Source organism: Melanotaenia boesemani, chromosome 13 (assembly GCF_017639745.1).
Source record: "Melanotaenia boesemani isolate fMelBoe1 chromosome 13, fMelBoe1.pri, whole genome shotgun sequence".
Lineage (NCBI taxonomy): Eukaryota > Metazoa > Chordata > Actinopteri > Atheriniformes > Melanotaeniidae > Melanotaenia > Melanotaenia boesemani.
Window position 1 is genome coordinate 32,664,455 of NC_055694.1, and position 21,025 is coordinate 32,685,479.

Sequence of the window (21,025 nt, forward strand, 5' to 3'; positions counted from 1 at the left end):
CTGTCCATTCCTTACTCATAGTTCTCTAAAAAATGTTCTGGACTCACGCCTAGGCTTAGACTCCTTGCCAGGAATTTTTAGGTTAAATTAGGAGCTGTCTGAGAAGATTCTCAGAGTCTTTAGGAATATTGGTCCAGATTTATTAAGCCAGAAAGGTAGAACAAGTTATCCTTCTGCCTTGGAAATGTTTATATTTACAACATTAAAACCTGATTTCTGGTGTAAATTTACAATAAATCATCTTTGGCCTTAGTTTATTTTAACAAATTTATTTATTCAAATATTTGCGTTTGTTTTATTTCTGTATTTATCTCATTAATTTAATATTGTATTTTATTCTAGTCCTTATTTTTTCCCCTTGTATTTATTTCATTTTTATATAATTGTAAATACATTCAAGCACTAAGGGGTTAAAAGAAAAACATTACATCACATGGACAAATTGGAAATTGTCACATTTACCAAATTCATCTTGTGGCCATGATTGGACACTCTGGCCGGCCAGTTTGGGTCCCCGGGCCATATGTTTGAAACCTGGTTTTTGGGGACTACTGTTGTTCACCACAGCCATGCGTAATTTAGGTTATACTGCCTCCTCCTGGACAAAATATGAAGCCCAGTTTTACTAAAATCTAAAGAATTCGGTAAGAATTTACCACTGAAGATGGCTGTGAGCACCAACATGGTGCAGAGACGAACAGGCAAGTTAATCCATTCACAGCGGCTCCCTGGTTTAGGTGCTGCTACCGTAGCTCTTTCCCTCTGATGCATCAAGGATCTCAACTCATCATCCAAAATGCTAATGAGTCGATTTGATTTTTAAGACGTGTTTAACAAATACAATGTTCATCTGTTTGGTTTGTTCTCTACAAAACTGATCAAGGGTGGTGGTCCCTTTTTCAAAGCCAGCAAAATGACAGATCAGTTTACATGAATCTTTATTTAATCATTGCAATGGAAAAAAGACAATGTAACCAGGAGAATTTTCACCATAAAAAACAGTACAGTACAGACAGAACTCCTCATGCTATTAAAACAAGGACTTCTTGACGAGCACGCCTTGGTAACGTCGTACCAGGTCCAGACGCTGCGATGCTGCTTCTTGAAGTTCTGAGCTGCTTTTAAACCGCTTTGAGCGTTGGAATAATTCAAATCAATCAAATTAGCAAAGACAAGAGCTGTCCGACACTGTGGAAGGACTGAGGTGAGCATCCTGGATGCAAACACAGAGAAAAAAATACAAAGGAATGTAACATCAGGTGGAGTGCACTAACTCAGAACATCGTGTTCCAAATCCTGATTGTAATATGTGGCAGCGGTACGCACACACATGTTCGCGCTGCCATATAAACTAAATCAAAATGATCAGCTGATCGTCACAAACAAGAATTCCATACCCTGAACACAAACATAGAAAAGGCACAGGTATGGAGTGTTGGTCTCTGAAAACCCCTCAGTGGGAAAAGACTGAGGGCCCTGCTATAGCACCAGAAAATATGAACAACTATCATTTCAAATAAAGCAACAATAACAAAAAAGAACTTGAGACATGAATGTTTCCTGGGTTTTTAAGTGACAACGGTTTTGTTTTTATATTTTTTTAGGAAGCACGTCAGCTGAGTGCTCAGAGTGAACTGTTGCAGGTTCACTCCAGGTGGGAGGTGAAGTTTTGACCATTCACTGTGAGAGCTGGACCATCCGGACCATCTATCCGCCTCCAGTCTCATCTTCTCTGATTTTAGAGTCCAAATTAGTGTGGAACCAGTTTGCTGGTATGAGATGTCTTGTGCATGGCTCCTCCCCTGAACTCAACCCTCCACCAGTGACCAGGCCAGGGGTTCCTGCTGAGCAGTGCTGGTCTGCTCCAGTGAAGCAGGTTGAGCGCTTTCTGTCGGAGAGCTGATCAGATTGTTCGGGGGTTGTACTCTGGCAGCTTTTTCAGTTTCTCCTGTTCCTGCGGAGCGTCCTGTCTGGCAATGATCAGCGAATGAGAGTAGCCCATCACCACCTGCAGAAACAAACAGGACATTTTAGACTTTCAGCTTTCAAACAGCTTTGTTTTACACGGAGTCAAATATAAGTCACTGTTCTGTGACATTTGGTCTGGGAACTGAGACAACTGCAACTTTATATTCATTTATATTGTCTTTCCCTTAAACCAACATTCAGGCTAAATTAGAGCAAACAGATTTTTACATTTCACAAACACAGCTGGCCAAAAAGTTGCCACCTTCAGTTGTGGAAAGCAAAGAAAAAACAATAGAGAGAGAGAGACTGCTGAAACTACTAAAACTGGATCAGGAACTGTCCATGATGACACTCAAAGCTGGGGAGATAGTGGTTACCATTAAGGCTGCACAATATCAGGAAAACATGCAATAACACTGTTGAATATGGAAACGTGACCTGCAACAAATAAAATAAATAAAGCCGCTGCTTTAATGTTTTTTCATACGAAGCTCTACTGGCAAAACTTTCATGCAGACCGACATCTGCTGAACTTCATAGCTGTGTCCCAATTCAGGGTCTGCACACTTCAGAGTGGGACAGTCTACCTAGTAGTGCTGCACGATTCAGAAAAAATGTCAATCAAGATTTTTTTGCTCAGAATTAAGATCACGATTCTCTGGCACAATTTTTTCACAAAATGTTTTTTTCACTAAACTTTAAAAATAATAAATATATGCACTTTTTATCCAGAGTCATTTCAATTGAAAACATTTTCTGCAGGCTTTCCTCATTTGAAATATCAAATGGTGTTATAGCAGGAAAAGAAATGCAAAGAATTAAACTGCACTTTCCAAACACTGGCCTGCAGGCGGGCTTCCGCCACTTAACCACATGTTGTAATGGTGCTTTACCATTGGTTGAGGGAGGAGTGCTGCGTTCGGGGACGCTTGAAAACATCCAAGAGGAAATTAGGAGCGTTGGTTTGTGATACAGCTCGTTATATAAAATGCTTTAGAATTGCTGTGTGTAGAAATGAGATCACGTGTATGTGTAAATCGAGATCGCAATTTTTTAATTTATTGTGCAGCCCTACTACCAACAAGAATTTCCCATAGCAACAACATAGGACGTTGAATCACTTAAATCTGTAAAATTACTAAGTTTGCATATCATAACACTCTTTAGTTAGTGAACGTTAACACAGACAGAGTAATAACGGAAAAAAACACAAAAAAAAAAAAACGTACTCTTCTGAGCTTGGTTGCTCATTCGTCACCGTCTTGTGCGCAATGAAGGGTGCATCACCAGCAGCCTTGTTTGAGGCCATACGAAGTGCAGATCTGTGGGGTGGATTCAGAGGCTCCTTCGAAATGGGACAGTGCTTGGAGCCCCACAATGACGTACGTAGCCGACGAATCCGCACTTCAAAGCGTGCAGACCCTGAATTGGTCACAGCTTATAGCTATAATAACGCTAGTAGCATGTATTAGCTAACACTAGAGTTTAGTAACTCTTCTTTTTATTATAGGTCATTTAGTCAGCAACACAAACAGATCCATGCGTCTTTTACATTGTCATGGTTAGTGTGCAGTGCTGAGTTCAGAGTTTACTCGGACATTCTGATGTCAGTTTCGGACACCGGTGGGTCATGGTAATGCGCTGCTATAAAGTTGTTTGCCACCACCCAACACGCTTACACAGCCTTTCTTCAAGAGCTCCCACTCCTGTTCCAATTCTTCTCTGATTTGTTGCTTTCGCTGGTTGCATGTCAGCTAAACTGCTGATTTCTGGTGGTTTTGCTTTTTTTACTGCGTCAAGCGACGGACCCGCAAAGCCCCTGAAAACAGATCAAATACTGCATAAACGTCGCAGGTGACAGACAAAAGTGTTCATCTGTCTGCATATCCGTCTTCTGCGTCGAGCATAAATGGGCCTTTCCATCGCGTCACCTACTGGTGGGCCATGCACCGAACACCTCTCCAGGAGGCCTCCTGACCAGATGCCTGAGCCATCTCATCTGGTTCGTCTCAATGTGGAGCAGCAGCAGTTCTAGTCAGAGCCCCTCTCAGATGACTGTGCTCACCCTATCTCTGAGGAAGAGCCCGGCCACCCTACAGAAGAAACTCATTTTGGTCACTTGCATGTGAATCTTGTATCTGAACAAGAGTTTGAAGATACTTGAATTCCTCCACTTTGGGCAGGATCTCATTTCCAACCTGGGGAGGACACTCCCCCCTTTTCCGGCTGAGGACCATGGTTTCGGATTTGGAGGTGCTGATTCTCATCCCAACCGCTTCACACTTGGTTGCAAATTGCCCCAGTGAGCGTTGGATATCATGGCCCATTGAAACCAAAAGAACCACATCATCTACAAAAAGAGAGACCCAATCCTGAGGCCACCAAACTGGAACCCCTCAACACGGTCAAACGCCTTCTCCAAGTTCACAAAGCACATCTAGACTGGTTGGGTGAACTCCCATGCTCACAGCCTGGGTTGCAGTCCTCAGCCTAACTCTGCTATTTTATGGCACTGTGGTAAACGGTGGAACAGATCAGTTTTGTTCCAACTAGGCCTGTCGCGATAAGCAATAAGTCAATTAATTGAACGATAAGAAAATAAGAGCACGATAAGTTTGCCGGCCGCGATAATTTTTATTAGTCCTCCCTTTACCATAAACTGTGTATGACAATAGGTTTCACTATGGCGTATTTCGACTCAACGCTCTGGTTTGTTGCGGAGTGATCTCTCTGGTGTCATACTTGACTGCAGCATGTTGCAGCACGAGCCGGTAAGCCGCATTTGTTTTGCAGGGCTGCCAACACGCAATGGCCGTGAGACTTGCGCATTTAAGTGGCTTCTCACGCTCTCGCGCTAAACCTCCGATTCTCATGCTGAAATATGTAAATAAGTCGAATGGAGAAATAATAGATGCAAGCACCTCCTCTTTTATCATTTCGCTGCTCCCCACATGTAAGCAGAACACACACATCTAGTTTACGACGTCAGTACAAAGCCCCCACTTCCTGGTCTACCGTAATAACCCCTGTAATCCGCAGGCACATTACGCAAATAGAGTCAGCCTATATACTAGTGTTGTGCGATGTGTCTAACTTTGTGTGTGCGATCCAGCAGCTCAGTGCGCGTGAGAGTGAGCGTGAGCGCAGAGGGAGGAGAAGAAGAGCTTATGAGGAACGAGAGTAGCAGAAGAAGAAAAGGTGTGAAGAGAAGAGACGGAGCGGTTAGGCAGAACAGTCAGGAAAAACAATAACGGTGCGTTATAATAAAGCCGTTTCTCAGCACAACCGCTGTTTCCTTTTTTTTATGGTGCTCCACGCCGTGAGCGGCGAGAGAAGAGAGTAATTGGGAGTTAACCCCGAAGCCAACTCCACTTCGGCCCTGGAGAGGACGGATCTCCCCCGTGTCCTCCGACTACTATCGGCGGATAAGAAGCGGGAATGGTTAACACTAGCGTATTTGACAAAATACACATTAAGAGCAATGCCGGCTAATCGAGAGGTTTGGGAGGATTCCCAGTGGGCTGCATTACTTTTGGGCCGGCGTCCCGGCTTATGTGAAAAAGGCGCTTTTATTTATTTAGTTTATTGATCTTTGAAAATGTGTACTTGCATTATTATTATTATATTAGTTGAGAATGGTCTCAAAATGACACATTAGCGCTTTGCGCAATATTATCGTTTATCGCGATAATTTCTGAGAAAATTTATCGTACAGCTAAATTGGTTATCGTGACAGGCCTAGTTCCAACCTTTAGTCTAAACCCGTTTTAAACATTCTCTATGCACAACATCGCTGTGCTGCTCATCTGAAGCTTTAAAATCCCACGATCTCCAACTGAGCCACAAGCGCTTCTTCAACAACTTCCTCCCATCTGTGGTGGGTGGTGGGTGGAAGCAGTGGGCTGAACTCTGACTCGGGGAGAGAGAGTTGGAACCGTGAAGTTGTGTTACAGTCAAGGAAAGTGGGCAACTTCAGGCCAATAATTCTAACACAACATGAACTCTATATCGAGATATATGATCTTGTCTAATCCTATCTCTCCTGTAAAATCATATCAATGACTTAAAAACCCGAGATCGTCCAGCCCTAGTGACCCCATACACCACGTTAACTTCATATAGCCAGTCATCCTGTTACCTGCTCAATGTAGATGCCATCCAAGGTTTTAACCTCCTGAGCAGTTGTGGAGGATTTGGGTTTGTTGTCTCCATATCCCTGAAGGAAACATGATGACATGAGTTAGTGCTGTTCTCCTGACTCGCATCCAACATCCAACTCCAGCTAACATCACCACAGATATTACCAGCTCTCCAAATGTTGGTGAGGGGCCCCAGCTGATTGTGCTCTCGTCTGCTGCGATGATGATGCTGCTCTTTCTGTAAAACACAAAGCGGTCACAAGGAAATCACTGGAGGGCTTTAAACTGGAAAGAGAAAAACCGCCACAACACAGGACATTTTGGGGTGGGGTGGCTCAGTGGGTAGAACGTTCATCTTGTAGCCTGAGGGCTGCCGGTTTGATCCTCTGCCTGTTGAGCTCATGTTGAAGTGTCCCTGAGCAAGACACCCAACCTCAAATTGCTCCTGATGGGTCGTGGTTAGTGCCTTGCATGGCAGCCTCCACCATCAGTGTGTAAATGTGTGAATGTCATGTATATTGTAAAGCACTGTGGATAAAAGCGCTATATAAATACAGACCAATTACCAAAAAATCTATGTTTATAATTAAAATGGGCCCAATGAATTACAACTGATAGCCACATAATTATCAATATTTGTGTCATTCATAATAAGTTCATTCTGGCTGAATGACACTGTTACACTGACAGCAATGGTATTTGTTTATTTTCAGCATTTTTATTAAAAATATAAAGTCTTAACTCATTCATACTGTCTAAATAATCAAAGAGAACCTTCATGTGCCACCACAGTAATCACGCTGCTCTTGTGATGTTCTCTAAAATATAACATAGCTAACATTTGTTTTGTTTTTTTTTACTTAAATTCATCCAACAGTGGATAGCTTTATCAATTAATTACACAATGTCCAAAACATGACTCTCATAGTGGTGAAGAATTGTCCGAGGAGGAAATGAATAACCAGTGATAACCAGGGCTCTAAACTAACACCCACCAATCTGCCAAATGTGGGTTAACATTCAGTTTGGTGGGTATCAATAACTAGACAGGTAATGAATTAGTGAAAAAGCAACTCCTGCTCATCAGGCAGGAAGCAGGACTTTAGTTTGATGGAAATACTGTACGTTGAGACTTGGGTTCTCTTAACACTGGAGGGTAAAGTGGCTCAAATCTGACTTTTTTTTTGCCCTTATGTGACCCATTTCTGACCCAAAGACATGACCCCATACTGGTCATGTCACTGGACAGACATAAGATAAAAATAAAGAAAAATAAGCTGCAACGGGCTGCCTTTCAGTGATACTGGAAACTGAAAAGGTTCATGCAGAATTTCTAAAATGAAAAATCTGTCACTTTATAGTGTCATAATGTTCAGACTTTGCCCGTTTTCACTTTGATTTATTTGCTGTATTCAATTGGTCATTTAAAGGTTTGATTAAAATGTTAAACAATAGTAACACTTTTTCTATAAAAAAAAAAAAAAAGAAAAGAATGAAAATAAGGTTCTTATGAAAACAATGAATATAAATGTTGTTATCAAACACATTAACCCTTCATTAGAAATGACATGAAGAACTTTTAGAAGCTGGTTCTTCTATGGGAGCCAAATCTCTGATATCCCATCACTATCATAAAAGAAGCAAATCACTACATTTCCCATGAGCGCACCATGACACATCATACATCTACTGGCTGCATGTTGACGTTTGCATGTGCTGGTGGTCATGAGCTGCTGCCTGAACAAGTAGTGAAATTTAAAGGACGCAAGACGTGTAGATGGAAAAACAGCAATGTGGTCATGGTTGGATGTTAGTAAGTTACTGTGTTCCTTGCAGGAAAACATTGAGAAAATGGTGTTATTGTTCATCACTTTTATAAAAAATAAATAAAAAACAATTTAAACATGTATGATTAAATGCATTTAATTGCACTTTTAATCTAGATTATTTAGAACTCTGATGACACATAAACCCTTCAAACCTAGAAGACTATTATAGAAGAAGAGTGGTCCATAATTCTAGTGGAGCAGAAACTTTTAAAAATAAGAAGAAATTATTTTCTCTAAAGGTAAATAATGGCTTTGTCACTGATTGGTGAAAAACAGACAAAAAAAAGGTCAATAGGCGCATTCCGACAGAGAAGTTCTAAGAACGCAGTTCTAATAACTATCTTAGTTCTATGAACGGCCCTTCTCCAGGGGAACTGTTTCATGTTGCATTCCCACATGAGTTGGGGGCGGTAGCGGGACCGATGTGACGCATACGTCTGCGACAGTGGCGTGTGACTTTAGCGCCACATAATAACAAAACAAAACCCGCTAAAAACAAAACAACACGGCAAGCTAATATGGAGAACGAAGAGATTGTAGTGTTCATGCTCTGCTTGATGGAGGTGTTACTGATGGACTATAAAATCAGGCGTCTCACGTCGAGGCTGGAAGGCTCCTGAAAGTCAGAAGATGAAGAATCCAGCGGCAGGAGATCCGCCGCAGACAAAGGAGACGACGTGTAAGTTTAACTTATTAAACATGCGCCGATTGTATGCGTGTCTTATGAGTAAACATTTCAGACGGCGGGTTTATTGTAACTCGTGTTCTGCGTTTCAGACGTTGCTGCAGCTCATTGAACTCCTCACCGTCCGGCTGGTCCGGAGCAAAGCTGATAACTAGTTGGAAAAGGTTGTTCTCAATTTTACCGATGAGCAGTGGATAGAGAATTTCTGTATGTCCAGGGAGACATTTCAATACATCTGTGGTCGCCTGAAGCTGCACTGGAGAGGATGGACACAACCACCTGCTGCAGATACTGAAGGAGATGGAGAACAGCCTGGATGCTTTACCTCCTGCCTTCCAGCTAATCACTACACACCTCTTCATAATAAGCATCATGTTCTGGAAGTTCGACAGATAGAACATACATGTATACATGATGTACACATTTAAAGAGAAAATGTTCCATAGAAAATGCATCATTTCATTTAATTTTTTTTCTCTTTTTTTTTGTTATGTGCAAAATAAAGATCTCATCATCTGCTATTAAGCTTTGTGTGTTTTATGGAATCATCAGTAGAAAAGGTGGAGGTGTAATCCGTCACTGGAGGGTTGGTTGTGACTGACTTATGGTTTAGAATTATGAGGACATAGTCACACAGATTTAGCGTATATGAAGGTAAAAATATAAAAAGGGTGGTGAAATGTTTACAGGTGTGTAATTTGTGTCAGATCTTGGTTAAACATGATAAACTTCGTTCTGTGATATGGAGCATATTATAAAGTTGATAAACTAATGTAATTTACACCCAGGGATAAGACTTAAAATGTAGCGACCAAAGATGGATTATTTAATATTTCATAGCTGTGATAAGTTAATAACTACTCAATATTTTTATTAGCTAATATTTTATAGATGTGGCCAAAGCACATCTAACAGACACAAACAGAAAACTTCAGACTCTTTACAAAGTCTTTTTTTTTTTTTATAGTGAATACAGCAGAGCAAAAATAACTATTTACATGTGTGTATATGCTGCATATCACACTGGCTTTTCCTGCCGCACGCAGGAGTCATTTGCTGCAGCATTGACGGAGTAAACATGTCGGTGGTACAAACTGTCCAATTTACTGTTTTTTCGGTTCGTCCCGCTCCGGTTGTCGTGGTCCTTAATTTATTTGTAGTCTTGTGTGAGTTTTCTACGTGCGCTGCTTCGAGTTATCCGGTGTTCTCTGAGAGCTGATCGTCAGGAATATTTTTATATTTCGCTGCGAACCTTCAAAACCTCTCTGAAAATCCTCTGTGGCGTAGACGGTCAGAAGAGCTTCCACCTCCTCGTCGGTCCATTTATCGCTTGCTCTGTTGTTGTTTTTGTCCGTATGTGCAACCGTGTTTTTTAAATGTGGCGCGGACACAAAATGCGGAAATCTGGCAAGGGGCGTAGCTACCAGTCACCAAACACCTACGTCAGTAGGGTTCCTATAGAACCCCGTTCAGACCCTGCCTCGGAGCAGGAGCTAAAATGGTTATAGGAACTGAGGGCTTTGGTCCCTAGTTCCTATATGTCGGAATGCGCGAAAAAACGGCCTGGTTCCTGAAAAGGTTATAGGAACTGCAAAAGGTTCCTACAGTCGGAAAGAGCCTAAAGTTCATACGTGTCACAGACATGTCTAATACCAAGGTAATGACTTCTCCCACAGAGCTTAGATTTGATGTTTATTTTTTTATTTGTGTGATCAGAAGGAGAAGTTTGAGTTTTGAGGACTCACCCGCAGGCCAGGCTGCGGATCTTCCAGCCACATAGATCCTGCACAGCTTTGGGGTACATGGTCGACTCTCTGGTGGTGTTTGTTACCCCCCAGAAGAACAATCCTCCTGCAAGACACAACATCTGCTTATCAGAGAAATGCAAGTAGAAAATCATGCAGATGACTTGTCTGAGTTTGACCTTCCAGTGTGATGCGTGTGTTTTCTTACCCATCTCATTGACAGCAAAGGAACACTGGTAGCCTGCGTAGATCTGAGCAGCTCCACGTCCAGGGAAGTCGAACAGCTTGACGAGCCGGGGAACCATCTCGTCCTTCTGCTCTGTGTGACCGAGACGCCCGTAACCACCGAAACCCCAGCTGAAGACTCGCTTCTGAGAGTCCAACACCAGCTGCACACACACAAAGTTCAGCATGGGCTTCATCGGCCTGTAAACTCTGTCAGAACCGTCACAGCTCTGTGTTTTCTCACCGTGTGGTTCGCCCCGCACGCCACGTCTCTGACCACCACGTTGGGCACAGGCATGATCTGACCATCCTTGGACTTCTCGATGAAGATGGCGACACGTCGAGGGATGAGCTCGCAGTCAAACTCGATGCGCTGAGCACGAGCTATGAATTTCCCGTCACTGTTGTGGCCTGCAATGATCCCGATGAGGAGGAAACATGGAAATATTTCAGGTAAAATACAGAGTAACATTTTATGTGAGATTCCCATTTTTACATTTTTTTCTTTTTAATATTTAGCGTGTAGGGACCAAATCTAAGCTCTTTAGGTAACAAAAAACATAACAGAGGTATCATTTCTTAAAGACATCCACCTATCTCTGACACGTCTTGTAACCTATCTGAAGGCACCTTTGCCTCTGTGATAAGCAGTCTTTAAAATCCATCAGGACTGAGCTCCATCAGCAGCAGCGCTGACATACCAAAAACCTTTTTTCCAAATTTCAACCTAATCACATTATGACCAAAGCCGAGAAGTTTAAAACAATTTATTTGTGCATTCATGTTATAAGCATACCCAGCTGTCCATACTCTGGGCAACCAAAGGAGTACAGGTTTCCTTTGCAGTCCACCACCATACTGAATTCAGCTCCACATGCCACCTTCACCAGCGGCTGCCCATTGTAGGAAATCTGCAAGAGAAGACACAAAGATCCAACTAAGAAATAGGAAAATAATTATCATGAAGCGTTTGAGGCCGTATCCACACAGGGATGAGTTTAGGTGATTCTGTTGTTGTTGATTTTATACAGAACGTCTGGGTGGGGGATCCTCTTTGTTATGATCATTTAACCATCATGTGGCAGCTTCACTTAGTTGTGATGTCACGTCACATTTTCAAACTTCATAGTGGACCAATTTTCCATCAATGAAAATGTGGTGATAGAAAAAAAACACAGAAAAAAACTAAAACTTTGAAATTGTCTCATTTAGTGGAAAACTGTCTAGAATATTGGATCAATTTAAGCTACAATACAAAATGACTACGACTGTATGATCTGCTTGTTGATGCCTGTGCACGTTCTCGCGATGGACCTGACGATCTCGACGTAACACCAGAGCAGGAGAAATACTCCGGCTGCTCCTCGCTGAAGGGCAACTGTTTCCATCCTCACCGACCTGGGAGAGTTTTAAAAAACTGATATTTGTGTCTAACTCCCAGCAAGTGTTTTCCGTTTTTTTCCTCTGCTGGCGGAAGTGTGATCACCGTATCGTGTGTGTGTACGTGTCTGTGTACGTGTGTGTGTGGAACTCCGCCGTGGACACAGAGAGCAGCTGTGACCTGCAGCCATGTAAATCACATCAATAACATCAGACTAATAAAAGGACAACGTATAAAGCTGTTCCAGAGGAAATGAGACTTAAATGACCTCTGTTGTGATTTGGTGCTGAACAGAAAACCAGATCAAAACAGCCTAAATGAAGTTTACCTTCTAGTGGGGACGGTGAGTCCAGTTTTTTCTTTTTTTTTTTGGTATTGTACCTATAATGGTAGGGGGAGCACTGCTATGATGCAACCGCCCCAAAGCCCGTTCACAACAACGGCTGTCAATGTTTACACACAAGTGCTGTATTAAATGCTATGTTTCAATAAAGTAAAAAAAAAAAAAAAAAAAAAAAAAAAGAAAGGCCAGACAAAATGATCAATAAGCTTCAGGAAGTGAAGAAGGAATAACAATTAAAAAAAAGATTTGTGACGTGGTGTTACATGTCCATCTTTACTGCTGCAATGTGTTGTTGCCTGGTAGCAAATAAAAATTTTGGCTGGTGGTTTCTATAAGCTCTTGTTGACATTTTAACATCTAATGAATTTCCCTGAATTGTCTGAATATCGCCTATTGTTTATGTTGGGAAACCATAGCTTATGATGAAGCCTGACGGCTGGATTTAGACTCGCGGGGCATCTGCGTACGGTAGGGCTGACGCTGGTGAAATATGCTCTCGCTCTAGAGAGACTTAGGTTCTGAGACTAGAAAACGGAACCAGAGCCAGAACTGTGTCTGTGTGAATGCCCTAAGGAAGACCTCCCTCTTCTTCTTCTGCTTATTTATTATAATTAATTATTATTTGCATCTGCACATGCTCCATGTCTTCTTCACAGTTTTTTGGTGTGTATCTGTGGCAGTGTTGCAGCGCCTCTTATGGGTCCGGAGTTTATATTACAGCCTTTTCACTGGAATTGTCTGGACAACAATTTCTGTAAAAACTTCTAAAAAAGATCTGTGGCCTCTACACCAGTTACACCAGTGTACAGTTGACTATGAGCTGATCAGTGACGGATGACTTACCGGTGCCGGGCTCAGGACTGCGTCAGTCTGATTGCTTTGACCAAGCTGGCCCAGCTTGTTCTCACCAAAGGAGTATGCAGTGCCATCCTCTGAGGAGACAGAATAATATCAGCTGGTATTTACTTAAAAACACAGACCTGTTCAATTCCCACCATTTCTGATAGACTGTTTGATGACCCTTCAACTTGTGCAGGACAGTAAATTGTTTTCCCAACAGACGGCAAGCCACCAATCCAGTAATATCTAAAACTGAAAAACACATTTCTAGCTGTCAATCAAGAAATACCTAAGCTCTGTGATGAACAGGTTCAAAATGGAGCCTTTTATCTTTAATTTAGGGCTATTTGCATCCAAACCAGAGGATTGTTTGAGGAGTTGCAGCTCTTTGATATGAAAAAACATCATCTTCACTGAATCAAACATAATTAGAAGGTTGGTTAAAAAGCTGCTTCATGGACAGGTTTAGACATTTCTTCATCGGTTAAACAGCTAAAAGGTTTCAAGTCGACTCAAGCTGAGTGTGGAAGCTGCTGCTGTGAATCAACAAGCTGCAGCCAAAAGAGAGAAGTGAAACAGACCCCCTCTCAGGTGCAACAGAAAAACAATCCACAGAGAGAAAGAAGGGAAGTTCAGACTGGCCAATCCGAAAACTGACAAGATGTGGAGCTCTGCCAAATAAAAATGGTTGGATGTCCACAAAATGCAGCCGTGGTGGATCAGCACAAGATCCTTCATGTTCTAAAGAAAAATCCCTTTCCAGCCAAGTGAAGAATACTGTCCAGCAGAAGTTTCAACATAAGCTGCAAAAGCTTCATAAGTCTCGACTCAAAAAGGCCAAATTAGTCTTTGAAAGATATTATGAAATTTTAGATCATTTCCAGAGAAGATACGGTCAGAAAATTTTATTGTTTGAGTCTTCCAGCATGTAATCTGTTCAATTTAAATAGTAGAAAAGGAATAATTTTTAAAAATGATCTGGTCCATTAATGTCTCGTTCAGTCGGAGATTTTTGATGATGAAGAGGAGCTAAGATCAGCTGGTTTGCTCACCCACTGCAGAATGATTCACTTTAAGGTAAAAAAAAAAAAGATCCCCAACAACAAAGCAAAACAACTGCAGAAAAAATGCCAGTAGAAAACCGTCAAATCTGAACCCTGAAAAAGAGCTTTTACATACTCGACCCTGTAATTATGAAAACACTCCCATAAACTTGAATGTGAAGATGAAAACTTGAATACGAGCTGATAGCTGGAATATTTGTGGTCCTGACTGTACATCATGGCCCAGCCCACCTGTGAGTGCCAGCGTGTGATTGCGTCCACAGGCTGCGGCAACAATGACATCATCAGCCAGGGCCTCGATTAGCTTTGGAGCCTCCAGACGTTTGGTGTCTCCATGACCCAGCTGACCCTTATCGTTACGACCTGAGAAGGCAGGAAGTCCGAAAGGAAGGAGGAAAATTCAATATGAAGAACCAAAACTGTGAAAAATCAAACTGAAACATTAAATAAAAAAAGTCTGCGTTCACATTCAAGAATGCTTTTTAAGTATAATTTCTTCATGTTAGATTTACTGCAGTGATTTATGTCTTTGTTTTTTCCACTCTGGGCCTTTTAATGAGCCTTTACCAGAGTCCTGCAGGTTTGACACTTCTGGCAAAGAAATCCACAGCTCACATCACATCTTCTCAATTAAAATCTGATACATAATTTTGGGCTTAAATATACATACAGAGCCATTATCAAGCAACTCACCCCAGCTCCACAGCTTGCCCTCTGCCGTCATGAGGAGACTGTGTGCAGAGCAGGGACCAGACACCACACAGCTGACCTGGACATCATTCAGACAGCCGTAACGGTGAGGTCCCCACAGATTCTGGCCAAGGTTGCGAAAAGCAGCTGGAACACATGCAGAACATACATGAAAATCCAACACCACCACCTGTTAGTACTAACCGAAAGTTAATTCAGCCTTTTTTGTTTTGGTTTTACACGTTTTAAGATAATGCTCTTGCCTTTAATTTTTTTACTGAAGATTAGTTTGGACCCCCACACCTTTCATTTAGATCTCCAAACTGCCTTTTATCTACAGTTCCTGAAAGAGTTGTGAGTTGCAGATTAGACTAACAAAGTTAAGCAGTTTTTAAAACTGGTTCTAGACCGCTTTGTGGTTGTGAGACAACATGTGTTAGGGTGATCAGTGTCTTACTGCTGACTGCAAATACACCTCTAGATGTTAGATTTCTTAGGGTCCTCACAAAGTGACCATAAGCTGTCAGGAAATGTCACCTGTAACCCCTCATTTCCACCGGGTGTGTGCGCGCCACGTTACAGCTGTGGTTCAAGCGCCTTGTCGGGGCTCTCCACTAAACTTGCACGCTGAGTCTATTTTTGATGGAGCATCAAACTGTGTCAAACTCAGCAGTTCAGTTAGGGGCAGACAGGAAATAAGACACGGGAGCAGTGGAAAAGCTTCCAGTATTTTCCAAAATAAAAGCCCCGTGTAGATTTGCGCTGCTGAACCATGAAAACATTATGTGTTTCACCGGTCAAGGGGTCTCAGTGTTTTTGTTTTTCATCATGGACAGACGAGGCTTTAATCCTGGAAGTGGAGAATCACAAGATGATCCAATTCTCCTGTGATTGTGTGATTTCGCGGATCCTGCTATGCGGGCTGCACTCGTGGGCGCTCCACACCAGTGTGGATTGACGGCGCGCCACAGCGGTCGGACCGTGGTGCAGCTGTAACGTGGCGGCCACGCACCCGGTGGAAATTAGAGGTAACACGCTGCTTGCTTTTTCAGACCCCATCAATGTTTGTTTCAGTCAATTAAATCAACATCAGTGACAGAAATGACTGACCGGCTGTTCAGTGTAGTGACTGAACTCCACATGTTAATGTGACATTACCTAATGTGTGAATCGTGAATTCTTAATAAAACGTAGATTTATACAAAACAGTGCATATGATGTGTTAGGTTAAATTAAAACATGGCTTTTTGAGTGTAAAAACACCTCACTGATTGACCTTTAATGGACACTTTAAGAGCCTTTAAACATAATGCACTCAATAAGAGAATCAAGTTAATCCTTGTTTCCACCAACGGGTCCGGCTCGGTACAAGACATGACAGGACACATTTTATGGTGTTACCATATACAAAAACTGGCTAGCGTGTCAGAATACCTGATCCGAGCCGTCCTACGTTTTTGGGACCCTTGCATTGGGGTCCCAGTCTTACCAATTGGACCCTGAAGGGTGGAGACTGACACACTGCAATCTAAATCTGCTAAAGAATTGTCCCTATCCAAGCAACTCAGCCAGAAAAGCAGGAACAGCATCATGTTAAAAAATACGGGGAATTTTTTTTTTGCGCGGAAATACTCCCTTGTGATTGGTTGGTTTGTGATTACATGCCTCCGGATTTCTGGAGCATCTTGCTGAATTTGTGTGGTTACTGCAGAAGAAAACTGCAACACCGTAACCACATGCTTGAGTGTGAGAGCACATTTCACCAGCGTTAACTGCACCAACCCTACCGACGCCACGCGAGTATAAATCCAGCTTAAGGAGTTGCACTGCTGTGACGTCTCACTGTTACGAAGCTGACGCATCTATTGCAAGCCAGATTATACCCCACCTACCAGCTAAAGGTACGGTTGGTGATATCACCCAAAAATAATATTGCGATACTATTCTAAAATATCTCGATAACGATACAATAGACGATATTGATGTCTTTGGCCAAACAAGAAGTCCCGGATTCACCAGCGGAAGCGGCAGAAGTATGCTGTTTTAGGAACAAGTAAAGCACAACTTTTTTTTTTTGTTTGAAGGTGAAATCAGCATTCTACATGTTGTACAGCCGCACTCTGATTTGCACTTCCATGTTTTACTTGATCAGCTGACTTCCACAGAGCAACACTGTGCTGTTAATGACGTCATCGGGCCGGAAATGTGTGATCATGTGATATCACAATATTACATTTTCTACCGGTGACAAAAACTATACCGGTGTTACCGTGAATTATATGATACTGCCCACTCCTACTGGAAACACAACAGAGATCAGGTTTACCGAATCAAACCGCATCGAACCGTCCCGTCCTGAGACACACACCCAGGTGGAAACAGGGACATCCTGCAAGTCCCCAAAGATCTTTAAATGTAATTACCACAAATTTAGGGTCTTCATTTTCAACCCTCCATAATAACTGGGATGTGCAACAGTCACATTTCAGATGTGTGACGTTAAGGCAAATTAATTTAAACTGGTTAACATTCAACTTTTTGCTGCTTAATACAACGTTGACAACAAAAAAAAAAGTCTGTCTAATCAAATATTATTTAATCAGTTTCACCACAAGTAGAGAACAAAAACAACAACAACAGTCTTGTCTTATTTGTTACTTAAACCAACAGATTAGACCTCACTCAGACGGGGAGGTCAAAAGAAATGTGAGTATTCTTCAAGCAGGTTTAATTCAAGACAAAGTGCTACCAAACTTTTACCAGAAATGTAATAAACATCCATATTTATGTGTGTTTAAACGCATAAAAAAACTAAACTGAACGTGTTGTTTCTGTTCTGGTCGACACAACATTTCACCCATCTGTACATGATCTTTGTCTTTGCAGCTGCTCCTTGCCAACACCCCCAACCCCCATCTAGTCTCAACAAAGCACATTTATCAGTGTGTACCAGAGGAGTGAGGCAAGGATGCAGGAAGGCAATGTGCAGCCTGCCCCAGGCATCAATGGATCTGTTGCAAGGGGGGGAGCCCAGCGCATGCATGCATATGAATGGGCATTACTGTCACAATCAATTAAAGAGATCCACTGGCTTTGACACGTTTGTGGCCCGTGCATGCCAAACAAAGAGACAAATGTCCACGAAGCATGTGGTCATCCCAAGTCTTTTCATGCTCTCCTCCAGACAAAATGCAAAGCCTGATCAATTCTGTATTGATTTCGTCTGGGTCTACATGTCCCCACATCTTATCTGTCTATCAAAGTAAAACATCAGGAAAACATGCATCCATTCATCAATCTAAATCTCTTTCAGCCTATAGTCCCATTAGCTTTATCAAGACCCTCGTTACTATTAGATGCATCACATTCCTTGTTGAGTAATTTTGTCCTCACAGACTTCTCAGTCTAGTTTGTCACTTTGACATCACCTTTTTGTTGACTCATTCTTATAGTCTAACAAGGTGACAAGATAATTAGCTGTCATGATAAAAAGTTCAGTCCTAGTCTGTCTCATGTTTAAGTTTTAAATCTGCCGACAATAATACAGCTCACAAATGAACACACATCTGACACCTAATCCACCAATGAGGTTCTCTGAACACTGAGAATGAAACCCAACATGGCTGTGGGAAACATTTCTGTTAACAAAAATGGCAATCAATGATAACACCAGTAATCTATGTGGTTTCTTACAGCAAAAGGGGCTTGACAGGAAAGACTTCCAACCTGTGAAGCTTGTTGCACAGAAGTAGATCTGAATCAAAAACTGCACTCACTTGAGTTTTAAAGTTTCGATCCTCAAAAATAGAAAACAAAATGCATGCAGGCAACATTTAAAAAAAAAGGAAAAGTGCATTTTCTTTTCTGTGCAGCAGTTCTCAAGCCATGAGCAGCCATTTCAAAAACACACCTTGTTGTTTAGGCACCTCTTTTCTTCCAATTAAATCCCAGTTGGTTGCTCCAAAAACGAGCAGCTGACCTTTCACCTTTGGGCACTCGAGTTTCTGAGGGGAAACAACACAAGACAAGTTGCTTAAAAACCAAAAAGTCCAATAAGTCACAGCTTCTGGAATTTGACAACAGAAAAATTGACACTGAGTAAAGTCAAATAGAAAGTTTCTTTTTGGCACAAATAATATTCCCTCAGCTGTCACAGATTTAAAAAAAAATCCTTTACACAAAATGAATCCCTAAACACTGAAACCCAACATTTTCTATTATCAGAAAGGAGATAAGAAGAATAAACTAAATTCTATGCCAAAGGTCAGACTGTGCAACATGGAGGGGAAACAATTCTTAGAAAGAAAAAAAAAAAGAAATTAATCCTCTCACTGCTCAGTCCATTACTTTATGAGATTTGTTAAATTAATGCAAGAAATCTTTACAGTCAACTTATTGATGATCAAAAGTTACACATTATAGACAAAGACTAAACAAAGAGATAAAAGCTAAAACAATTTTTAAGTTTTCAGAGACACATTTGACCCACTATTTTCTCTTTGACGTCATCTGCCACGGTGACAGGCTGGAGACCCGACTTGGCTGCGGGCCTGCCGGGTTTCTTGTTGTTCTCCTGCTCAAAGTCAAACTCATCATCGCTGCTGAAGTCTCGGTCTTTCCTTTTGCCACTTGCTCTCTTTCTCTTCATCCCACCGTTCCCTGAGACATCTGTGACCTTCTTACGTGGCATCTTTCAGTCAGAAGCTGTTGTGTTGAGACAGAGACAAGATATGATGGAGTTAGGATCTTAATAGAAAAAAAAACACACGCACATTAAGGGGGAGGGGTTAACAAGAACATCATGTTCAGAAGTCTTGTTATATGAACTAATGTCACAGTTTGTGCAAATGTAGTGAGACAAATCAAATACAAAACTTTATCCCAAAAAAGACATACATTAAAACTCTAAAAAATTACACAAAACTTTAGTAAAGGCATTGGCATAATAATTATTGAACAGAATTCTTATTCTAAAGTAAATCACCCTTTAAATCTTCATTAATTATAAGCACACAGTTAATGCTGCTATCAATAAAAGTAATGCAAGTATCTATAAAATGGCTAAAAGAAGTTAACTACACGAGATTTAAGTGTCCCGGGTTATCTGTCTCGTACTAGCCCTTAAAACTTGCTCACTTTTCTCATAATACATCTCCAGTCGCTCGTTAACCAATTCCCAAAGTATATTGGCGTTAGAGACAACAAAAACCAAAAAGCGACAACATAGTGGAACATCTGCCTGTGTCCATCAGAGAGCTAGCCGTTAGCTTCACTAAGCTAACGTCCGTCGCTCTTTGTTCACATAATGGTTGAGCAGCAAGCTAGCCGCTGTAAAAAAAAACAACGTAGTGTGTGTGGAGTTTCACTGTTAGTAGTTACACAAACGAGTACAACGGAGTTTATATGTCGTCCGCAAACATCAAACCACGCAATGTAATAAGATTAAGTCATTTTTTTTAATCAGGTATCTGTCCATTAAGCTAACGTTACCTCGCCACTCTATGCTAACAGACACTAAATAAAGACACTCACGTTACACAAAACGATGCTACAACAAAACTTTTTAAAAATTCACTGCTCAATGGGTGCGTATTTAGCGTAAAGAAAGTGCATCTTGTGTGGTGTTCGAAAATGTGCTTTGTAATTTCTTATAACTAAAAATAAATCATATACCGGTGATTTCCTGATTCAGCAGCTCTCTGTCCGTCTCCGGTTTGATTGATTTGAACAAAAGAAGCTGCAGTCTGCTTTCACATCACGTGGTTTGCGTTTAGCATTCATACAGGAAACCAAGCACTCATCAGTAAATACAACTGCGCGGAGAAATGCTCTGGATTGTTGAGAAAAACTCAAGCATGAGAACTTCTAACTGCACTGACACAGACTGACCACAGAAAAGTTACTATCACCGAGGAAAAGTTTAGAAACGCTATCACACTGAAAAATGACCCAAACTTGGAATAAATAATGACTAAAATACTCTTGTTCACTTTATAAAGATCTACCAAAAGAGAAAAAGTCTTCAACCTTAAGTTTCTTGTGTTTTTTTTGTATGTGTTGTTTGTGTTTACTCGACACTTGTGTAATTCTTTATAATTCTTGATGCAATCACATAA

General features: G+C 41.4%; 1 protein-coding gene across 3 annotated transcripts; it reads right to left on the bottom strand.

Moving 5' to 3' along the window:
- Positions 1–921: 921 nt before the first annotated feature.
- rcc2 (regulator of chromosome condensation 2) lies at positions 922–20,772 on the bottom strand. 3 transcript variants are annotated; one of them, XM_042003142.1, is made up of 13 exons: positions 20,583–20,772; positions 19,399–19,655; positions 18,820–18,913; positions 14,913–15,056; positions 14,451–14,582; positions 13,159–13,247; positions 11,388–11,502; positions 10,836–11,002; positions 10,575–10,755; positions 10,367–10,472; positions 6,273–6,345; positions 6,107–6,184; positions 922–2,008 (listed from the first exon to the last, which is right to left on the bottom strand). In XM_042003142.1, exons 2-13 carry the CDS (start codon positions 19,597–19,599, stop codon positions 1,904–1,906), a joined length of 1,485 nt encoding a protein of 494 aa, XP_041859076.1. In that variant the 5' UTR covers positions 19,600–19,655; positions 20,583–20,772; the 3' UTR covers positions 922–1,903. The 3 variants fall into 3 exon arrangements, with proteins under 3 accessions (XP_041859076.1, XP_041859075.1, XP_041859077.1); XM_042003141.1 differs by having other exon boundaries at positions 19,399–19,613; positions 20,583–20,771; XM_042003143.1 differs by lacking the exon at positions 20,583–20,772 and adding an exon at positions 20,046–20,183 and having other exon boundaries at positions 19,399–19,613.
- Between the last annotated feature and the right edge of the window lie 253 nt (positions 20,773–21,025).